Genomic DNA, 24289 nt, shown 5'->3' on the forward strand with positions numbered 1-24289 from the left:
TGGTGACCAGCAGCCAATGTAATTCCTTGAGATGTGGAGAAATAGGTTGTTTAAATGGGACGTGTTTGATCAATCTCGCAGCCGCATTCTGGACCATTTGCAATCTCTTTATCTGGTACGCTGGGAGGCCTATCCACATTCATTTAATTCCTCCCATTATCCCAACTACCTGAATCTATTTATCCTTTCTGGCAAATTTAGAAAACTATGACATTGAGCCATTCATCACTTGCAGGTGTCCTACCTTGAATTCCATAGGTGTGTACTTCTCGTTTTTGGGCGTGGTGTTGCCTTTATAGTGTAGGTGGTTCGGTGTGGCCGGGTGGATGACCGTGGATTCCTGGGACTGCCTCTGGCACCTCTGGCAATACACGTAGATCACAAAGGTGAGCAGGCTCGAACCGAAAAAGCACGAGACTCCAGTGGCGATGAGGTGGATCAGGCTGAACCCTGGCAGGGAGAGAGTCAGTACCACAGGGTCACAAAAAGACACAGAGGGAACCAGTTTACAAGAAAGAATTTCGCCTTTGGTTAATAGTAACATCAAACTATTTTGTAATAAGCATACAACTGTGTGTGACATAACCATTTTTAATTTGAGTTCTAATCAGTTCAGAGCTCACACTTTCAGTGTTCCATGTGAAAAATAAAGAAAACTGAGAATCCGGATTACAGAAGGCCTTTTATTCATTGTGAGCCTACGAAATGAGGGACTGTCACTTGAGAATTGTTGGGACTGGGGGACTGTAGCATATATGAAAAATAAAACATCAATTGAATACTAATTATGGATTAATCTCCTTCTGGTGCAATAACATCCTTTCAGATGTCAAAATTATTGACTAGTTTAACTAAAAACAGACTTTAATTCATCATTTGCGTCCCACTTTACTTTGTTTAAAGACCATTCATAGTTTACTAGACATTTCCAATTACATCACAAATTTTACATTATTCTTCAATTCTTTGTTAGTTACTAAACATACCATGCATAGCTCTCTTAGAGAGCCATTAGTGTGAACCAGATCATTGTTAATCCGCTAATTCACTACTACAACAGTGGGTAACAGAACCGATTAACCTTAGCAGCACCATAAAGGAATATCAGGCTGATATGGTTGTGCTCTCTAAATGCCTGTCCTGAGCAGTGCTGATGAAACAAGTTACTTACCATGGGTAACGCCTTATCTGGTTAAGACTATCTAGCAGCAGATTCCTTAACTGCGAATATTCACCAGGTGTCAAACTAGGTCTGGAAATTTTTGAGCAATACCCCTTTGCGCCAGTAGGGCTCGTTATTTGGCCTCGCGTCAGCACCATTCATGATGGATGGGACATGTGCAGTGCCTATATAGGCGCCATATCAGCGTGTGGACGTCAGTTTAATTTTTGAGACTTTTCACACGAGAAGCACGGAGCCATGACAAATTCTGACAAACTGGTGTGCATTATTAAGGCCCTCAGAAGGTAGACCCTACTGAATCAGTTCGCAGAGTGAGGAGAGTGGGAGGGTCAGTAAGGAATCTGTAGCTAGATAGTCTCTACCGGGGAGGCATTACCAAAGGTAAGTAACTTGTTCATCTCATAGAGACTTCTAGCTGCAGAATCCTTACCTTAGAATAGATACCAAAGCAATTCCTTCCAGGAAGTGGGTGTGCATACACATTAGACCAAAAAGTCCTACAGGACCGAATGGGCAAAGTGCTTGTCATGATGGACCTGACCATCCAGGCAGAAGTGCTTGGTGAACAAGTGCAAGGACGCCCATGCTGCTGTCTTGAAGATATCCAGGACAGGAGCTTTGCAAGCTAAAACAGTGGTCACAGGCTTGGCTCTGGTAGACAAGCCTGCAAGCCCTCAGGGGATTGCTTTTTGTCTAATGTGTTGCAGATCTTGATGCAGAGCACTATCCATCATGAGATGATCAGTTTCTGCACTGCCTTCCCTTTGTTAGCTCCAATATATCTTTCAAAAAGGTTTGATCATCAACCCGGAACTCTCTTGTTGGATCAATGTAGAATGACAACACTCTTTTTGGGTCCAGATGGTGGAGTCACTCCTCTTCCATAGAAGGGTGAGGCGGAGCAAAGAAGGTACGTAAGGTGATGTTTAGGCCTACATGAAAAAGTTTCACAACCTTTGGAAAGAAAGAAGCATGGGTCCTCAGAACCATCTTGTCTAGGTAAAAGTTGAGTGTACAGAGAGGCCCTGGAGTTCGTTGAACCTCCTGGCTGGAGTTATGGCCGCTAGAAAGGCCGTATTGATAGTCAGCAAGTGAAGTGGGCAGTTGTGTAATGGCTCAAAGGGAGCACACATGAGAAAGGTAAGAGCCTGGTTAAGGTCCCACTGGGTCACGATGAATTGCCTATGGGAGGAACATGTGTTGTATTCCTTTGAGGAACCTAGTCACAATGGGTGATTTTAACAAAGAAGGTTGGTCCGGCAACTACAATAATGCCGAAATGGCAGACAAATAACCTTTAACAGTGCCCAGAGCAGAGCCCTACTGGCCAAATAAAGAACTAAGAGACAAACCTGGGATAACTGTGCAGAAAGATGGTTCAATTTTTCTGGATGCACACCATGCACAAATTTGTCACAATGGCAGTTAACTTTGGAATAAAGTTCGAAAGCTGTCAACTGTTGCCACTCTATCTCCATGCGTGAAGCTGGATAGTGCGAAGATTCGGTTGCAGAACACTCTCAAGCTGCTGCAATACAAGATCCTCCTGAAGGGGCAGCCTGATACCAATCAGGAGATCAATCTCTCTGTGCCTAATCTGGAACCATGCGATTGACTTGGGCCAGGTCGTTCCTGATCTTCCTAAGAACTCTGGGCAGGAGTGGTATCAGCAGAAAGGCATATAGGAAGTGAGACGAAAAGCGTTTCAGAGCGAGAACCGCTTTGGGAACTCCAGCTCACAAAACTGATGACATTGCACTGTCCCAGAAGTGACCAACAGATCTAACCAATGAACTCCCCACTCTTGAAAAAGACCTTGCACCACCTCTGGGCAAAGATGTCATTAGTGCTGTGCTAGGCATTGACGCTTGAGTTTGTCTGCCCTGGTGTTCAGAGAGGATGTATGACGTTACAACGCATACTTTTACCACGCCTACCATTACCACGCAATTTTTACAACGCAGGATCCATTACAACGAAGTACCATTACCACGCATGTATTTACAACGCATATACCTTTACAACGCATACAATTACAACGTAAGTATTGGTAAGTATATAATATTTTTTAAAATGTAACTTAATTAAAATTAATATAATGTAATTTAATTTAATTAAATTAAATTAAATTAAATTAATTTAATTTAATTTAATTAATTTAATTTATTTTAATTTAATTTAATCAATTTAATTTAATGTAATTTAAATTTAATTATATTTAATTTTTACCCTGTACCCTTTTACCCAAAAACCCAAAACTGACCCTGAACCCTAAAAATACCCCTTTACCCAAAAATCCAAAACTGACCCTGAACCCTAAAAATACCCCTTTACCCAAAAACTCAAAACTGACCCTAAACCCTAAAAATACCCTTTTACCCAAAAACCCAAAACTGACCCTGAACCCTAAAAATACCCCTTTACCCAAAAACTCAAAACTGACCCTGAACCCTAAAAATACCCCTTTACCCAAAAACTCAAAACTGACCATAAACCCTAAAAATACCCCTTTACCCAAAAACCCAAAACTGACCCTGAACCCTAAAAATACCCCTTTACCCAAAAACCCAAAACTGACCCTGAACCCTAAAAATACCCCTTTGCCCAAAAACCCAAAACTGACCCTGAACCCTAAAAATACCCCTTTATCCAAAAACCCAAAACTGACCCTGAACCCTAAAAATACCCTGTACCCAAAAACTGAAAACTGACCCTGAACCCTAAAAATACCCCTTTACCCAAAAACTGAAAACGGACCCTAAACCCTAAAAATACCCCTTTACCCAAAAACTGAAAACTGACCCTAAACCCTAAAAATACTCCTTTACCCAAAAACTGAAAACTGACCCTAAACCCTAAAAATACCCCTTTACCCAAAAACTGAAAACTGACCATAAACCCTAAAAATACCCCTTTACCCAAAAACTGAAAACTGACCCTTAACCCTAAAAATACCCCTTTGCCCAAAAACCCAAAACTGACCCTGAACCCTAAAAATACCCCTTTGCCCAAAAACCCAAAACTGACCCTGAACCCTAAAAATACCCCTTTACCCAAAAACCCAAACTTATAATATTTTTGATAAAATGATATACTTACCAATACTTACGTTGTAATGGTATGCGTTGTAAAGGTACCTGCGTTGTAAATACATGCGTTGTAATGGTATGCGTTGTAATGGATCCTGCGTTGTAAAAATTGCGTGGTAATGGTAGGTCGTTGTAAAAGTTGCGTGGTAAAGGTTGTATACCGTTCAGAGAGCATGTCAGGAGTTGAACTTCCAGGGAAAGACCCGGACATTCCAGCCATGTCCATAGGCGCAGGGCCTCTTGATAAATGGTCTATAACGGCACCCTTTTTGTTGCAGTACCACATTACGTTGGTGTTGTCCGTAAACACCTGCACTAGCCTTACCTTGTTCGAAGGAAAAAAGTCTTTCACTTCCAACTGGATGACGCCAGGACTCCTTCAGAGACCAGAGTGCCTTGATCTCCACCTCTCTCAGATGGCCACTCCAACCCAAGAGTGACACATTTATCACTAACCCCAGCTCTGGGTGGGTAAGGGAAAGGGGTCTGCTGCTGAACCAATTGTGGTCAGTCAGCCACCACTGCAAGTCTTTTGCAGTTTCCTCTGAGATCTGGACAAGGTTGGAGAGTTTTCCCTGATGATGTGCCCAGTGGAACTTCAGATCGCCCTGCAAAGCCATTATATGCAAACAGGCATGTTTTACAACAAGGATGCAGGAGACTATGAAGTTCAACAGCCTCAGAGTCAGTCTCATTGAAATTCAGAATAGAGGATGAAACATCGGAATCATAACCTGAATATCCTCGACTCGCCGTTCGGGAGGATAGGCCCAAAATTGGACTGTGACCAGACCAGCCCCAAAGAAAGGGAGCATCTGAATAGGAGTCAGGTGTGGCTTCAACACGTTTATAGTGAACTCCATCGTCTAGAGGTGGCAGACAACTGTCTTGGATGAACCCACCTTCAACAGCCAATCATCGAGGTAGCTGAAGACTGGAACCCCTAACCACTGCAGATGTACTGTAACCTCTGCCATCACTTTTGTGAACACCTGCGGGGCGCTGGTGAGGTCTAAGGGGAGCACAGCACCCTGCAAGTGCTCTCGGACAACCGTGAATAGCAGGAGGCACCTGTCAGCTGGCAGGACGGGGATGTGGAAATATGCGTCCTGCAAGTCCAACACCACCATCTTCTTTCCAGGGTCCAGGGCAGACAGGCCTTGAGCTAAGGTGAGCATTTTGAACTTATACTTTTTTCAGGCAGCGGTTGAGAAGGTGTAAGTCTACGAAGACCTACGTCCTTTTTGGACACTAGAAAATAGCAGGAATAGAAATCACGACCCACTCATGATGCCGGCAACCTCTCAATGGCTCCTTTGGCAAAAAGTGCCAAAACCTCCTGACAGAGCAAAAAGTGGTGGCCCTCCATCAGTCAGTTGTAAGTGGGTGGCATGGGGAGAGGGTTTGCAGAAAAAGGATGGAGGAGCTCTTCTTGATGATCTGCAAAACTCATTTTTTGGATGTATCGACTTCTAGTGGGGCAGATGATGGCGAATCCTGCCTTCCACTGGGTGGCCATGTGGGTGTTAGGGCAAACTAAAGGGGATTGGCGGTTGTGACTGCTAGGAGGTTATGGACTTGCTCTACCTCTTGCAGGTGGTCCCACATGATGTTAGGCCCGCGTCCACAGCCACTAAAGGGCTGAGAACCCTGTTGGCATTCATGGCTGGGCAGGAAAGGACACTGTTGGTAGCCACTACCGAAGCCATCGAAGAGGAGAAAGACAGACTGGGGTTGGTGTGGGGTTATGGATAGACCCAAGGATCTGACTAACTCTGCTAACCTTGAAGCACACCAGTGCTGAGTTTGCCTTCTCACCAAAAAGGCAAAAGCCATCAAAGGGCATGTCCATGAGACATCCTATGGCAAGCCAGTGGTTCTAAGCCTGGCATGGAGTCTTAGTGCCAATGACAATGAGATCACTCTGCCCAGCGACTCAGCCGTGTTACGCCTACATCTGATAGTGAACTTTGCTGCTTATCGCGCATCAGAAATTGCTTGAGTATGGCTTGGACCTTCTCCGAGACTAATGGCAACACTTGCGCAATCAACTCCCGTACAGTGTGCTGCTTTCAGCCCAGAAGGCACGCTGTATTAATTGACCACAGTGCTAGGATGGTGAAAGAGAAAACCCTCTTACCGAAGGTATCAACATAGGGACAGAGAGAAAAGACCATGTTATGTATGGTTCCCCCATTAACACCTTCGACGCTCATGACGAGCTGAGCTCGTCATGAGCCACGGCGCTCCGGTGCTCATGACGAGCTCAGCTCGTCATGGCCTGTGGAACGCTCAGGTGCGGGGAGAATTCCCCTGCTGTGCTGAGCGTTCCACGGGAGTCAATACACCTGTGACGAGCTCAGCTCGTCATGAGCACCGGAGCGCCATAGCTCATGACGAGCTCAGCTCGTCATGAGCATGGGGGCGCTTTGCGCGCCCCCTTCCCCTCCAGCACAGCGGGGGAATAACCCCCGCAGCGAAGGGGCTAATAGGACCCTGCATAGAAGTTGAACATGGGCAGATAATTTTGGAGAGTCACACATAACATAAAATTAAAGATGGCTAAAAAGTGAATTAATGTGATGTTTTTCACCTCCGGGTTCTGAGTGATGTCATGGACAACTCTAGCTTTGCTCTCATTGTCTATTTGATGTCACTCAGAACCCCTTTAGTAAAAAACATCCCAGTAAATCACTGTTCCCCATCTATAACTACCACCATGCGATAAGTGTGCACATATGTTAGCACTGTAAATTTCATACGTTTGTAGTATTTGCATTCATTTTAACATCGCTAAATGATTTCCTGTAAGAGGATGCAACTCAGAGTTTTATCTTGTCTAAAGAAACGTGAACTTTTTATAGCACAATATTGTTACATTTGAAAGGACCATTGAAAGGATTCTTAAACACCAAAAGGAAAAAATGAAGCCTGATTATGGTCCACTTTTTCGTATCCTACTCATCTTAACTTTTTATATGTTCTGACAGGAAATCCCTAGTCTGTTTTTACATACTACTTCACAACAGTGGTTAGCCTCGTTGCACACATTCTCAATGTTGGTACATAAGGGAACTGAGGCACCAAGCGTGTTATTCAATCTCACACAATTTATTCAAGTATAGAAGCCAGGATTAGAAATCGGATTTTCATATTCCACCGCCATCAGTCTAGCAACAAGCTCAAATATGTCACCTTGGTTTGGAAATGCATCATGTTAACAATGTAGGTGAGAGGATGGCGCCTAACGGCTTGGGCGGTCGACCCCAAATCTGGTGAACCGGGTACGAGTCTCGGCAACGACGCTCAACATCCTGTGATTCTGGGCAAATCACTATTGCTCCGTGCCTAACAAAAATTAATGTATCCTTATGTAACGCAACTGGTGCTCATGTAAAGCGCTCTGATACCCAATACCTTTGTGTCAAGTTCTATAAAACAAAAACAAAAAATTATGGTTTGCCTGCAATAACTGTTGAATGAGTAACAACTACCACAAAATATAGGGTGAGTACGTAAGACTAAATATGAAAGCCTACGCAGAAGTTGGTGGAAACAAAATCATCTAACCACGTCATCAGGAGAAAGACGTGGATGTACATTTTGACATGGTATCATGCAACTTGGCCAGTCCTTTTTTTGAGCTTGAGTGATTATTACCTTCTGCTTGCTTCTGAAGCCCCTGCATATATACTTTGTGAATAGCAAAAAAAAATGTTTTTTAGATTGTTGCCTAAGAAGATCAGGGAACTCAAGCACATAAATTAGAAACGACTTGTCAAGATTCAAACAAATTTGTTTTAAAGGATATGCCGGAGTTACAATTGGGCTCAAATATTTCTCAGAAGACCACGGCCAGTGCTACCAAGTATCAGAGGTGCAGAACATCAAGGTTGTCAACTACTAAGTCTACCTTATGCTTTTCCTCCACCACCATACACTCGGTGCCCCTTCTCTTTTCCACCAGTGGTTTCTGCTTTTTCCACCGTTTTCCCTCCCTTCTCTTCCTTCTTTTCTTCTCCCATTTTCTGCATTTCTCTCTCCATTGTTCTGGGTCAAAGTCTAGTAATAAGAAAATAACTCCTGGTCCCCAAAAGTGAGTGCCAGTGGGCCCCACCTGAAACCACTGGCTCTAATGAAGCACTGACTGTACAGCACATGTGTTAACATCTCCCACAGCCTGTCTTATCCTCCAGGGCCCAGTCCAGGGTAAACTTTCGCAGGGACTCTTTTTCTTGAACACACTGCGGAGCCGTTGCACTCGTGCCGCGTCTGATTTGTGTGGGGCCTGCTCATTAGCTAAAAAAGCTGCCTCCAATAATTTCCTCAACACCTGTTAGAGGTTGGTGAAGCTCTACTTCTCAGATGGCTCTAATCCTTCCAAGGCTCGTTGTGACAGCATTAATTGCCAACACGTTTTCACATTACATCCTCCACTGACAGAAGCCGCAATGCAATCAGTGTCGGGGCCGCGAGCTGTCTGGCGGAGTTAAATAAGTTTGCGCGTTCTGCTCTCTCAGCCCACTTCCTTTCTCCATCCGAACTGAAACGAGCTGATGTGTCAGGCTGACAGCAGCGAAATGAGGCATGGAAGCAATACACCTTGGTGATTGCAGAAGCATGTGCCTGCCGCAGGGAGCGGCAGGCCTGGGTTGCTGCAAGCTAAAATGTTGCAATGCAAAGTCACAAATGACGTCTGCTCAAAATGGCTAAAAAGGGCTCGGGGTTATAGCTTTGAGGCCCGCACACATGTAAGCTTTTCAGGATAGCCAACATTAAGAGGGAACATCGAAATTTGCATAAAACTGTACATTTATTTAATGAGTATTAATTACTAATATCCTGGAACCCTGATGTGGTAGCTGCTCTTGTGGGCTAGTTATTTTTTTCCATCCCCCCTTCTTCATTTTTGTTTTTTCTGGTGTGTGTTTTTCTCATTTTATTGGACGGTTTTCAAAAAGAAGGATTTTACCTTTCAAAGAAAGTCATTTGGATGCTAGTTTCTGTTGTGGATATTACCACACAAACCACCTCCCCTGGAGAAAGATGGCGCGGTTCCATTTCATACAAATGAACTTTGGAGCCTCTAGTGGTCACTCAGTGAAGCAGATTGTGGTGTGGGCTTAATTTCTTGAACACCATTTGCAAAACCACCTTTTTGAAAACGACCTCTACAGTCTGTGTTTTCAATGATAGTGGCTTCCTCACTCACAGACGTCTATCTATGTTGAACAAAGGTCCACTTGAACCAACATTCAAACAACTACCCTATCAAATACCACAGCGAACACAAGTGACCCATCAGCGGGCTCCCTCATCCAGCATAAAGCTTAGGAAAATATATATGATAAATCGGAGTGGGGACATCTTTTTACCATGCACTCCTGCTTCATTTAGGAGTGTAAACAAAATGCTGGTATTCACAAAATGTGGATTTACATTCGTAAATTTGCTGACATGTCATATTACATTAACATAACATCCTATCTCACAATTGTTTTAAAAAATGCTAATATTTAATGCAGCACGGAGGCCAATAAATCCATGGGAAAGGAGACAAATTTGTATTAAAATAGATCCTGAAAAACAAATTCCAGATTTCCAAATGTTTCCATTAAATTCCGTGGACAATTTATAGACAAGAAGAATAATCTTAACACGAAGGAGGAGTGTTACTAAACTGGCCTCCGACTGTCATTTCCTTACCAGAGAGGCCATCTAGCCTAGTAAGGCTCACTTTCTCTACCACATATTGAGTACATATATACCTCAAATTCTTGAGATTGGATACGTGAATTGTTTTACGCTGACACGGTAAGTGGACGCATTCTTTATGTCCATCTTAAAGTGCTACTTTAATGTCCCACTTTTGAATGGTTTTGGGTTCATGACCTAATCCAAAAAGACATTGAAGAAAGCTATCAAAAGAATTAGGTAGTGACCATAAGATCCAAAATATAATCATCGAGTAGAATCATTCATTCACATTGAAAGAAATATTTTCTAAAACTGCAATACAAACAGGCACAATCTATGAAAAAAGTACATTGTGAAAAATTTGTGAAAAGGCATGTTTCCATATTCTGATGGTTGCCTGGGTGTTAATGGAAGAGATGTTGGCAAAGGCATACTTTTCATAACTTTATGGTGACTAATTGGTGTAAAAACACCCTTTAAAAATTCAGTTTGTAAAACCGTTCCCACATCTTGTATCATAGTCCATAACATATAATTATAGATTCCTGCTAACAATCAGAGGGTGCTAATACCCATTTGTGTTACTCTGCACTTCGCAGCTCACTCTGGGGTACAATCATAGCCTAACTTTTTGGGAGGCTTACTTTTTCCAGGGACGAATTCTTGAAGAGTGTGTTATATTCTGAGCAAATCTTTTAAGGAAATTTGAACTTACCAATAAGGATTGGAGATTCTGTATTTCCTGAATATGAGAATGTATTTAAATTCAAGACCTACCGGGACAAAGACACCACGTGTGCAGGTTACATAATGGGACACTGACCAATCACATGAAAACAAAGGTGTTAACCTCAGCTACAGTACAAACGCCTTCTGTCTGTGCATCCAGGTAACACACCCTCTGTAATATCCTAATGCACTCACATTTCCTCAATTGACACTACAATTGACTCCTTGTTAGTTGTACACTTGACACCCTTCTTGCACCCACCTTTCCTCATCACACTCCCCACAACTGGCAAGTGGTTCCATGTCTTGCCGCTTTATTTCATTAGGGTCTTAATGCGGTGATATATTTAATAATCCAAACCCATTGCTCCTCGACGTTTCTTGAACTCCTACCACCAAGCTCTGGACTGATTCACTAAACCTAGTTCCAGGTGGAAGTCAGACTTGCGCCTGATAATGGTGATTCTTACCATTGTGTGCTTTACGCTTGACTCACAAAGTGTGAACTATCCATAAATGTATGCGAGTAGTGGTAACGTGGTTTAGATAACCCACAAATTTATATCTCTGTGTATAGTCAAAAACATTTTGCAATATATTTTCCACACCTATCCATGTAAATAACTTAGACCCAAATGGCCAAGGCCTACTTGGTGCCGAAAGTGTAGGAAAGCGTCCCAGTGGCTTGTGTTTTCACAATGTTCATGAAGAAAAAACTGTTAGCAAATTTAACCGCATGCGCGCTAGCGGTTTTCCCGCTGCGCGCTGCATTTTGCAAAAAGCCGCGTTACATGACGAGCTCAGCTCGTCATCAGCGTGCGAGCGGCGTAACTCATGACGAGCTCAGCTCGTCATGAACGCCGAAGTGGTTAATACATGCCATCCGTTTGTATGCAGAAGTTAGTGAAACTGCTATAACACCGTGCCCCCGATTAGGAGTGGGCTGATGATTTCTGACGTCTGCGTACACCCGTGTTTGTGCAGGGGTCAGAGTTACAAGTTGGGTGGTGTTTACTGCATCCGGTAATGACGGGTGCCCTAACAGCTCACCCTTCATTACATTTTGGTAAGCCAAATCTTCTGGAATTTAACAAGGGAAAAATGTACAGTATTTACAGTACTATTCGGATTTTGGTGTGGTAAGCACCAAAATACGCATATTCTCTCCCAGAAACTCATAATAAGTGCAATTTATCCCCACCCCCCAATAAATAACATACCCAGGATATTGTTATTGATCAGGCCCGATAAAGCACCTGGATTCCAACAAACTCTTAACCAGGGCCTAAATAGCTCAATTACCACCGTGCATGTGTATGTAAAATATATGCCATAATTTACAACTGTTTTTGCCTTTGTGGCCAACCCTTTCATTTACTGAGAAGCTGATCTGCCACATCTATGGTGTCTCAAATTACACGTTTTACCCTGATCTACTGTTATACGGGGGGAGGCCTACCAATCATTTCCACTCATGCATTCATAGTGCTATACCTTTTAAAGGATGGGCATGTGTTCTGGGGAAAGGTGTGCTTTACGGGTGGAAAGCCCGGGATGGACTTGGAACAGTTCTGAATTTGATCTCCAGCTCAGTAGACTTAATGACATTCTGGGCAAAGGCAAATCAAGGTCTCCCTCCATCTCTCCAAGTCACCTTTGGCTTGGCTAGAAAGTATGCCACCTACCCCTTCACTGCACTTCTGATATACAGCCATGGGCGTATGTGAAGCAATTTCCAAGTAGTACATATTCGTGGAGCCACTGGTACAATGGTCTCACAGTGACACGTTGGCATGCGGCTCTCCATTCATTCATCTTGACACAATGGCTCCCTTTTCTTCTGAAACAAAGACCCATTGTGAGCACGAATATCATTGTGTGGGGCTGGGCATTTTCTTGGAATCACACTGAATAGAATAGAATAGTCCCCTTCCTCTGCTGTTCAGAAATATTTCCAACAGTTAATGTCCTCTGCACTCGTTGCCACCCCCCATCATTGCCATCATCATTTTAAAGGTGAGGGTCTGCTGCTCGGCCAGCTCACCCTTTGATGGACGCCTGTGGCTGAAGATGATCGACGAGCCGGCTCCACTCCTGGTCACAGTTTCAGAATTTCTCTGCAACCTGCCAGTGCGGGGATCACTCTGCCCGGCTGTCGAATGATGTATGGCTCAATTGTGGAATATATTTATGGGCTGGGTCCACGTCTGTCAGGATTAAGACATTGTGGTAGAAGATCGAGTTTTTCCTGCAGCATTAAGGGGCCTGCTAACCCAGGGAAAGGACCCACTGGTGAGCACATGGAGAGCCGAGGGGCGCGCAGTCCAACCTTGCAGTAGGGAAGAGCTTAATGATGAAGATAAACTAGGACAGTGGCATCAATCAAATTTGCACTGCTTATTATTTGTGCTCTTCATCTTCCTCGTGCCCTGATTTGTTTTTAGCATTAAAAATATGTTCCTACCCCTCCTCCCTCCGTACTGTATTTTGTGTCCCCCCCGGCTTGGTCTCGACACCTACCGCACATTGCTAAATAAGAATGTCTATACCTAAATGTTTTGTTCTGCACTGTTACTTGTATTTTTTCCTTACAGAAAACCGAGTAAACAAATTTAGAAAAATATATATATTTTCCATCCACACAATCCTCAATTGACATGAGACGCCCGTGGTATTGGTACACATTTGAGTTAGTGGGGCCAGTGGGGCCTAGAGCAACTGTGTGTTTAGCCCCTTCCGCTACCACCCCTAGCTAGTTTAGCACGATGCGCTGTCCCTCCATTTGCTGGGTGCACTGACTGCATATCGCATATTACAGCACCTCGCCCCACTGTACTTGCAGGGACCTCTCCTGTACACCACCTGATCATTCCACCCTGGATCACCAACACCAGCGGTGCACTACGTTCACTGCAAGCTGCAGAACATGCTTTTAAACTCATCTAATCATAAATCCATATTATCAAGCAGTTATTCTTAAGGAAAAGAATTAAAAGGCCCATTTCAAAAAGATATTTATTCCTCGAGACCTATGCAATTATAGAGAATTTCAGGAGTACTCCAGGAATGTCTGATTATCTCGGCTTTCCAGGAATGCTCAGCCTGTAGATAGTTGCACTTGCATAAGTATAACACCTCCTTGAGTAAGTATAACTCAAGAGTGCATTGCACTTTAAATCTTTTAGTTTCTCTAGGCAAAGCTATTTTTCCTCTCAGGAAACGCTTTTACCTATTTATTTCATTCCCTCACCCCTGGAGAGAGACTTGTATATGTCCTTGTCAGGAGTAATTCCTGACCACATCCAGTGTGGAAACATGATTTTCACAAGTTTGTCAATACCCATTAACTCAGTACTCTGGTGGTAATCCCCCAGTTAGGTGAGCATCCCCAATCTAGAAAGCCCCCCCCCTCAGATCAGTTTTACCCATATGCCAAATGACACCATTTTGTAAACGCAAGAAATTAGCTTACACGCACAAATGAAAAAAAGGTGCACATTTTCTTTGGTAAGCTAGTGGTGCACGTTTTTGCTCAAGGGCTACCTCAGAAAACTGTGGCTGGACAGGTTATTGTGCAAATGTTGGTACGAGACTGAGTATTGCAAGCAGTGCCTGGAGAGTGAATTTTGAAAATGGTGGTTGAGTGAACTGTGCACAACTATTTGTTTCCAAAACTGCCGTTGACTTCCTGGAGTGGGAAGAAGAGTTACCAAAGTGCAGTCACTTGGAGCGGGACACATGACAAAAGCCCCATCTGCTACATGCGGTGCGAACAAGTCCACACTTACACATTCAGCACTACACTGGAAGGAGTAATGGGTATCTCAATCACAGAACTTCTGTTAGTCCGTCACATACATGGTAGATGCCGGCAGTCTGGGTCACCCTCAACATGATGGAGTCTCCTTGATTGGGCACCAGTGTCTCTGGTCCTGAACTTCAAGCATAGGATTGATATACATATATACATATATATATATATATATTCACTGAAAAAAACATAGGTTATAGACCATATATAGTTAGGAATTAGCATTTAGAAAACCTTATTTTACTCACACAAAACCATTGAAATTCCATATATAGTTAGTTGCACTAACTATATATCGCGCACCCGCAATCCACTGCTGATCATGTCACATATTACATCATTCATGACATGGTCAGTGACATCACTGATGACATCACTGATGACATCTCAAATGACATCACTGATGACATCACTGATAACAACATCCAGTGATTTTATGTTTCTGTAAAGTTTAAATATGTCTTACATATTGAAGAATGAGTGGATGTATAAGTGTCTGGACGAAGGATTTAGTAGGTGCATGACTGACTGTATGAGTGAGTGATTAAATGTGTCTCACTGAGTGCATGGGTTAGTGACTAAACTGTCTTAATTTGTGCATCATTATGTCTGTTGTTCTGTAAACTGTTGCATGTGTTGATCAATAGCTATATGAGTAACTATATGGGTTATTGATTGATTGTCCAAGTATTTGTATGGGAGACTGAGTGTGTGTGTCTGGCTGGGAGGTGTGTGACTGTGCAGATCAATGTGTACTTATATCAATAATTGTATAACAAGGTAAGTATGTGTTAGTATATGTTTGAAAATATAAGGTGCTCTATGTTTAACTATATAGACAAGAAAATGGAAGTGTGATTGATTATTTACAGGACTGACTAGGTGTGTGAGTAACTCCATGGATGAGTGGCAGAGTGTGAGTGTCTGTATAGGTGTATGAGTGCATATGATAGTGTTGTAAAGATGAGTGATTGTATGTATGAATGATTGTATGGGTGAATGAGTGAATGTGTGTGTAGACGTAGGAATCAGTGAGTACATATGTAGTAACTAGTATTAGTGTGTCAATGGTTTCAAAAATTATACTCTGTATTTAACACTGGGTGAAACAGAGGTTATATTAAAATATGAGGAGATGCATTGTATTGTCACATGAATGATATCATCAGTGATGTGGTCATTGATGTCAAATGAGATGTCATCAGTGATGTCATCAGTGATGTCATTTGAGATGTCATCAGTGATGTCATCAGTGATGTCACTGACCATGTCATGAATGATGTAATATGTGACATCATCAGCAGTGGATTGCGGGAGCGCGATATATAGTTAGTGCAACTAACTATATATGGAATTTCAATGGTTTTGTGTGAGTAAAATAAGGTTTTCTAAATGCTAATTCCTAACTATATATGGTCTATAACCTATGGTTTTTTCAGTGAATTTTCAAGGTTTTGTAAATGCTAATTCCTAACTATATATGGTCTATAACCTATGGTTTTTTCAGTGAATTTCATTGGTTTTTTAACAGCTAATATCTGTAGCTGTAAAATGTATTCTTCTTTAAATCCAAAAATATATTTTATATGTTTATTAATAATTTTTTTTTTAAATATTTTTTTTTCTTCGTTCCCGCTTCGCGAATCGGGAAGCTTCCCGTTAGCTGACCTTGATGCCGCGAAATAGACCGCGAGCCGGTAAACGTTTCTTTACCGCAACTGCCGCGTTAGAAAACAACATCGTGACGCCTCCCGTCCGCATGACGTTTCGCGTTGTCGCGTGATACGTCATATGACGTGCTACGTTAGCGAACTGGTACGCTTACCGAGTCGCAAAGCACAGGTTTCTGGAAGCAAACCGGGAGGCCCTGCAAAGCGCTTAACGTAAACACAGCAGGTCATGTGACTTGGTAATAACACTTTTCATTGGTTCATCTCACTTTTGGTTTCCTAATGATGGAAGACTAGGTCATATAATCTAAAATGAACACTTTTCATTGGTTGAGAACTATTGTTTTTCCCAAATGATGAAAATCCCTCCTTCTTTCCTCACTCTGACTTTCATCATTGTGAGAGAAAGACCCTTTGTTACCAGTGAGCAATGGCTTCTTTAGTAGCTTCAGCTGGTGCTTCCCCACCACCTCCACCACATCCAAGGAAGAGTGGACCACCTGCTCAAGTTATAATTCAGCAAGAAGAGGAAGAAGAGGAACAGGACGACGAGCACGAAGAGAGGCACTTTTTGCCTGAGGAGCCCAGGACGTCTCACCGGAAAGAAAACTTCATTTGGCAATTTTTTAAAATTCCCAAAGGTCAGAAAAAAGTAAATGCAAGATACGTAACTTGCCTTATATGTCAAGATAGACTGTCCAGAGGGACCGACAAAAAATACAGTTTCGGAAACTACACAATGCATCGCCATATGACTAGGTGGCATCCTAACAACTACAGTGCTGCACAGTTTCGTAACGACCTAGATAATCTCCCTATTATGGCCAGAAGATCTGTTGTACCGGAAGTAACTGGACCAGAGGGCAGGGAGATGGTGCCAAATATTCAAACGAGATTTCATGAAGTAAAACACGTCTGCGTACATTGCAATGGATTCATTTGCTACGGAGAAAGAAGCATCACTCTGATCAACAGAGCTATTGACTATCATATGCAAGTTTGTACGAAACGCCCCAAATAATAAATACTTTTTTTTTGTTTTGTTGCTCCTGTTGAGCCCTTTACAATGAATCGTTTTCATTGCCCCCTGCAAGAAAAACCCAAAAAAATATAAAACTGTTCAGAAAAATTCAACAAAAAGTAAAAAAATGTTCAGAAAAATAATAAAAAAAATATAAAACAACAAAAACAATAAAAAAAAAAGTTATTTTCAGAACTACCTCCCCGTTATTAAAAAATTGGTACAATATTTGGAACTGTGCCAACCTCTATTTCTCGTAGTTCGCTTCCCAGTTCGCTCGCCGGTACGCGAACCGGAAGTGAACCAAAATTTTTTAAAAAAAAAAAGAACAGTAAGTATAAGGGAAGGAAACAGACACTTATGTTAAAAGAAAGACAGCTATAGGGGAGTAAACTAGAGATACTATTACCCGTAATCCACTGCTGATGATGTCACATATTACATCATTCATGACATGCTCAGTGACATCATCAGCAGAGGATTGCGGGTTTTTTGGCAACGTGCCTTATCCACGGTTTAATAACGCTGCCTTTTGCTTTATATAAGTTTTCAAATTGTATGAAATATATACCAATAGGTCGTTATGAACCTTTAGGTAGTGCTTTTCTTCATGAGGTCTGGTCGTTTCCATACACATACAGATGTTTCAAAGATGATCAAGAAGTTTATTTGAATGGAGAGGAATGCACTGAGACGCCAGATCATTCACTAATGTGTAGGCACATACAGTTACATGGTTCATGCAACAAACACCGACCAAATATGGCTTGCGTGTTGCAAGGCACGCCAGTTCCTGCTATCATCCCCAGGTTCAAGTTGTTGGAAAATGGTAGTTATTTGATGCTCAATAATGAAGATTGTTCTGGGTTAATTAAAAGTATTCCTTTTATCGTAACAGTAAATGAACGGGTTATTTGCTGCAGAAATGTTCTATTTCCTCCCACACATGAACATAGGGAGTTTTCAATCTGGCCACAAATACCAACCTTGGGAGCACATTTCAACGGCATGGCAAGAATAAGAGCTCTTTTGTCTCAGAGAGAGGTGGCCTTGAGTTCGGCCCATGAAACTTTCGTGCTTCACATAGCGAACACCCGTACAGAGGTGCAGACCCTTTTAAATACTGATTCGCCTTTGCATTTCAGCGACATGGTTCGGACTATCTTTAACGCGTCCTCCACAAAGGCCCTGGCGCACTTTTTTAAAGTTGTTACCAGTGGTCTCGTGACTTCATTTGAGAAAATCTTTGGAGTCATCCCTGCTTTCTTTCATTCTATTTTTTCCACTCTGCTTCGTGGATTCCCATTTTTACTTGCATTACCAGCGGACGCTCTTGTGCTTTTTTACATTTTTAAATATGGATGTCCCTCCTGTGCAAGCTCCCGCCCTGCAGCTGCTGACACTGTTCCGCAATCGCATGCTAGAATATTAAGGCACAATGCCGTTGGCGATATTAAGCACGGCATATGGATTATCTTTTCGATTCTCCTACTTCACCTGTGTCCAGCCTGTATTTCACTGCCTGACCTGTGATTTCGATTGAGCCATTGATTTGTGTCTCTGCGGACCGGTTTCTCCTGACGTCGACTTTAATCAGCTGATGACTCCTATCATTACTCACGAGTTGGTTTGTCCTGGCGAAAGGATTATGGCTGTGGCATTGATGCATGGACTAATTGGTCCCTGGAATTTACTGGCGGCAACACAGTCTTTCTTGGAACAGAGCTTTCTTGAAAACCCACCGAGCTGTCCTCTGATGGTGATAGAGGATCCGGTGCTGGGAGAGCACGTATGTTCTTTTCCGCTTTTAAATTGGATGGCTGAACTCTTTTCGGATGAAGACGGTGACTTCCTATTGGAGGCTGTTGCAGCTTATTTTGCATACACAGTTATGTCATAGACCTTTTTCATGTTTGATATGCTGAGTACTAGCATTTCATTGACAATTCATTGACTTATTTGTCAAGTTTTTATTATTTAGCTTGCCTATTGGCTTAAGCCTCGATAAAGTAGTTGGCTGTTTTATTTTTCTTTAGCATTAAATTTTCCTAGTTTTTAATGTTTTACCTTGCGGACCGTCCACATATAAAGTTGTAATCTGCTCTCATGAGATGGCACTTCTATTATCTTATTCAGTTAGTTTCCGGATCATGGGGAGCTGTCATCTAGATCCTGGATATCTTTACACCGTGTTAAGTTAGCATGGGCTCATTACCGGTTTAAACGCCATTTTTCCTTTTTTGCAACTTCTGTACACGACACTTAGTTGTTGCTTTAGCTTTCAACCTAATAGTTCATCGTGATTTACATGAGAATAATATGTTATTGCTCTACTATCTGCTTTACTTGTTAAACTATATCTGTACAGCGAGTGCTGAAGTTTCAAGAACAACACGATACAGAATTGTTATGAGGTCTGATCTCCACGACTTCATACTCATAACATAAGTGCAGCTTCTGCCAATTCTGGGCATGAGGCGGGTTTTATATTGCTTTGCCGAACACACATACACAACACTTGATGCGGTTCACATGAAGAGAGAGCTGGTGTATGCTGATGTGATTCCTTCAAATCTAAGACACTAAAGAATGGGCACGCCCTAAACCAACACAAAGAGACCTTCTTAGCAAATAATATAATATGTGTATTATGGAGGGTGAGATATAAGCAGCCGCGGGCCGTGGAGGGAGTTACGGTGGGGCAGGGAGGCGGGGAGGGGGAGGGGCAGGGTGGAGCCCTCTCCACCCTGCCCCTCCCCCTCCCCGCCTCCCTGCCCCACCGTAACTCCCTCCACGGCCCGTGGCTGCTTATAAGTGTTGCTAACTCTTATTCATTTACAGCATGTTAACATACTGTCACCATTCGCTTTCTATGTACTAGTAACTATGCTGGTAATTTTGCTACTAATAATATGTGTACTTGTATTATCTAAGATACTACGCCTGAGAAGACGGCATTAGTAAATAAACATTTCAAATACACATGTGTTCTTCTTAACTCCATGTTCTGGTTTCTAAGAAATATATAACGACCGACTGTTCATGAGTTCCACGTATCCTGAGGTACTATAAGTTCATATTCTGGATTGTCTAAACATTGAGAGTTTGTTATATCCAATGTGACACTGTACCTAGCTTGCTAAGGGGTTTTTGATTACTAAGGTGAGTTTTGGGACACCCTAATTCGCCGAGGTTCCAATCCTCTGTCCACAGTTCTGTGTGAGAACAGAAACCCTGCGACAGGGGCACCCCCGACCCTTGCTGGAGCTTCATCACACTTGCGATACAACTCCAGCAATGCGCCACCTTTACGGCACAGATACATCACGCATCTGTGCTGTTTTTGCCCCATGATGCGCCGCATTGTAAATGCAGCACACCATAGGTGACGGAACAGCGGCACAGAATGACTAACACATCCCTGGTGATGCGCCAGTCATCATAAATCTATCCCTATGCTTCTTATCTTGTTAGAGATGAACCGCCATATGTATCATCAAAGTTTTTTGCATTTCCTAAATAGCGAACTTTAAGGAATAAATAGCGATTCTTTACCATTCCTAGTTTGCGATGAGCTATTTGCTAATTACAAATTACCCATTCATTTCCTTCATTTCCATAGGGCGGTTGGACTCACTTTTAGCTCGAACGGCTGAATGGATTTCCACGAAACTTGGCAAAATTGTAGGGACTGGTAGCCCGATGTGCCTTTGCTATGTCTCAAGATATATGCTCCAGTGGTTTTTACGAAAATTAACTTTGAAAAATATATATTGGGCTACATTGGCCTATATATATGTTGGAGCCCAAATGTAGCCCAATGTAGCCCAATGAAGCCCAATGAAGCCCAATGTAGCCCAAAGATGGCCGCCAGAGACAAAAAAAACAAATGTAGCCCAAATATCAGCCAGATGTAGCCCAACTATAGCCCAGTGACAGAATGACCAATCAGCTTCGCAAACCTCCGTTACGCGAAGCGGAGCGCTGTTACAGATATATATCTTTTTTTGAACGTTAATTTCTCAAAATCCACTGGAGCACATATATTAAAACCTAGCAAAGGCACATCGGGCTACCAGTCCCTAATATTTTACCAAGTTTCGTGCAAATCCATTCAGCCGTTCGATTATTATTATTATTATTTTTTTTTGCCCCGCGGGGCCCTTTTAAAACCTCCACATCAAACCTAGGGGGTCAGCGAGGATCTACTATGCCCCCTTATGGTCATTTGCCCCTTCGCTTTGGCCTCCTCTTGTCTCTCGATCCTACCGAGAGACAAGATGGCGGCCGCTACGGACTGTTTGGAATGTTTACAGACGCCGGAGAACCAATCAGCTTCGCTTCACAAAGCTCCGTTGCGCGAAAAGTACGCGTACTGGAGCGCTGCCCGGTCCGCTGTTACAGATATATATCTTTTTTTAAACGTTAATTTCTCAAAATCCACTGTAGCACATATATTGAGACCTACAAAAGGCACATCGGGCTACCAGTCCCTACAATTTTGCCAAGTTTCGTGCAAATCCATTCAGCCGTTCGGGCTAAAAGTGAGGCCAACCGCCCTATGGAAAACTCAATGTTAAAAACACGTTTTGGGACCCCCCTTTTTTTCTCGGCCCCCCCTTGACGAAACCCCCCCAAATGTTCAGGGGCTGCTCAGAAACAAAATGTTCCATTTTCCTGAAAATTTCAGCCAATTCCGTCCACAAACGCCAACGTTATTAGACATAGAATTTTCAAAAATCCCATAGAGAAAAAATCCTAACTATATATACCTACTGGCGACCGCCAGTAGGTAATATACATATATATATATATATATATATATATATATATATATATATATATATATATATATATATATATATCTGAGTTTTCTAAATAAATGGAAAATATCTCTGGAAGTGACAAAGCCTTTTGATAAATAAAATTAATTTGGTCAAGGCACTGGCCTATCTCTACCATTCTCAGGCAGGGGACGTACACATGGTATATTCAGTTACAAAGAAAAAAATGCATATTTTCCCCCTTTTTCACATTCCTAAAATTCTTTTAAGTAAAATTAAAGCATTTCCCTTCTTTGTGTTTAAAGCCTTGGACTTTACAATCTATTTGTCCTTAAATGATCAGGCCATAAAAATAGCAACACACTGAACAGCCCTGCTAAGAAATGGCTGAAACACTGAGCCTCGGTTTTCAGTCATCAAATGAAAAAAACATTTAGCCAGGCCATCAATATTTCTGCTAGACAGTTCAGCAGAAAGTGTCGCTTTGAAACGCTGCTGAAGATGGAAGAGGTGGGGGAGGGAGAGCTGGCATGGGACAACCAGAACTATTTTTTTGACATTGAGAATTAGGTAATATGACATCCTGGCAATCTGGCCCAGACAATTAGACTCCCCTGGGCAGGGAGCTCGCCGCTGCATGGGAAGCTGCAGATTAATGCATGTCGCCGGAGGTGTCTTGAATTAAATCAGAGGCAGATTCATAAAGGGAGAGATTAAAATACAAAATGTAGTTCACTCTACCTCCACAGTGCACGCTTTCATCAATGCTGGATGCCGGCAAGATCACTGAGCACAGGAGGGAAAAAAGAGAAAGTTATTCTTCTGAGACGCTACTTTTTTTAGTCACCATATAATCAGTCAATATTTTTGTTATTTGGTAGTTGCTGATGATATAAGGCTTCATCAGTGATACATCAAGTAAAAATAAAAACCCACTATTGTGTAGTATAAAAATTACATTCCCTCTGAGACAGTCACCTTTCGAATGCCACGGTTGTAGGATCATGGCAGGTTTGTGGATCTTGTGCAAAATCACTGAAGCAAAAAGGGTAGTCAAAGTGAACATTTCCATATTAACTGGTTTTTCCTTTTGACTTGATTAGCAGTTGAACATTTTCAGTGCACCGCTGCAAAAGGGGTTGTTTTGTTTGTAGTTGGTAACTAAGAATGTGTATTTTCATATGCATTTTTTTTGCTGCTATAAATGACAATTGTGTAACAGTGAGCAGACACTAAAATGAAAGTTCTGCCTCTTGTCATCAAGCAGCGGCAAATGTGTTTTTTTCGGAGAGGGAGGGACAAAAGGTTTTTAACCTACTGTACTGTATTAATATATCTCGTTTTAGCTTATTAAAGTGGTTCAGCATTTCAACATCATAATTACGGTGCACTGCTTAAAAACATTTTCAAGAGAACCCTTGTGTGATGAAGTTGCTGAATGTGAGGGGAACAGTCAGCTTCACTGTTCTTAACCCCTTCCCTGCGCTGTATATTCCCCCGCTGTGCTGGGGGGAGGAGGGGGCGCTCGCAGCGCCCCGGTGCTCATGACGATCTCAGCTCGTCATGAGCCACGGTGGTCATGTGCTCATGACGAGACACCCGTTTCTTTAGAACGCTCGCACAGCAGGGGAATTTGCCCAGCATGCGAGCGTTCTAACGGTCATGACGAGCTCAGCTCATCATGAGCACACGAGCACCGTGGCTCATGACGAGCTGCGCTCGTCATGAGCATGGAAGGTGTTAACCGCTCTTTTTGAACACCTGTAACAAGTTTGTTCATTGGCTATAAAAAATGGAATAGCATACATTTAAAAAAAATAAAACATTTTTGCCTTCCATTATTCTTCCAGGGTTTATCGGCCTTCCAAGTAGGGGTTGTACATACCAGGAATTTCATTGTATAGGCACTCTCGGTACTGGGTACTGTTTCCGTTGCACTGGGAGGGGCCAGGGTTATGGAATTCACAGTAGCGGCTTCTGTACTGAATCCCTTCCTCATTGCATAGAGTCCATTCTGACCAAGCTGCCCAACCACCTATAAAAAGATTCAAGATGAATAAGGGCATGGAAACACCAATACACATGTGAACAATTCAATATGACAACACAAGGTGGCATCAGCTTAGTCATTACAAAGTTGTAAATTACAGGCTCTTTCTGAATTGAACTACAATATAATTCAAGGCCCTGTGAATTAAGGGCTGCCTCCTGAGTTTGTATACGCTGTAAAACATGTTTCTCTATATTGCTTGCAGACAATCACCTGCCTACATTAAAATACCACATGTAGCTCCTTTCTAGGATT

General features: G+C 42.4%; 1 protein-coding gene across 1 annotated transcript in view; it reads right to left on the bottom strand.

The window, feature by feature from the left end:
* The window catches only part of SEMA5B (semaphorin 5B), an 827217-nt gene that overhangs the window by 40749 nt on the left and 762179 nt on the right, over positions 1-24289 (bottom strand). Inside the window, exons 20-22 of the mRNA XM_078682030.1 lie at positions 23870-24019; positions 22726-22770; positions 245-450 (exon numbers count right to left, since the gene is read on the bottom strand). Of these exons, the coding sequence (XP_078538156.1) occupies positions 245-450; positions 22726-22770; positions 23870-24019 (401 nt within the window). The remainder of the gene's footprint in view (positions 1-244; positions 451-22725; positions 22771-23869; positions 24020-24289) is intronic.

This window comes from Lissotriton helveticus, chromosome 3_1 (genome assembly GCF_964261635.1).
Source record: "Lissotriton helveticus chromosome 3_1, aLisHel1.1, whole genome shotgun sequence".
In the NCBI taxonomy this organism is placed as follows: domain Eukaryota; kingdom Metazoa; phylum Chordata; class Amphibia; order Caudata; family Salamandridae; genus Lissotriton; species Lissotriton helveticus.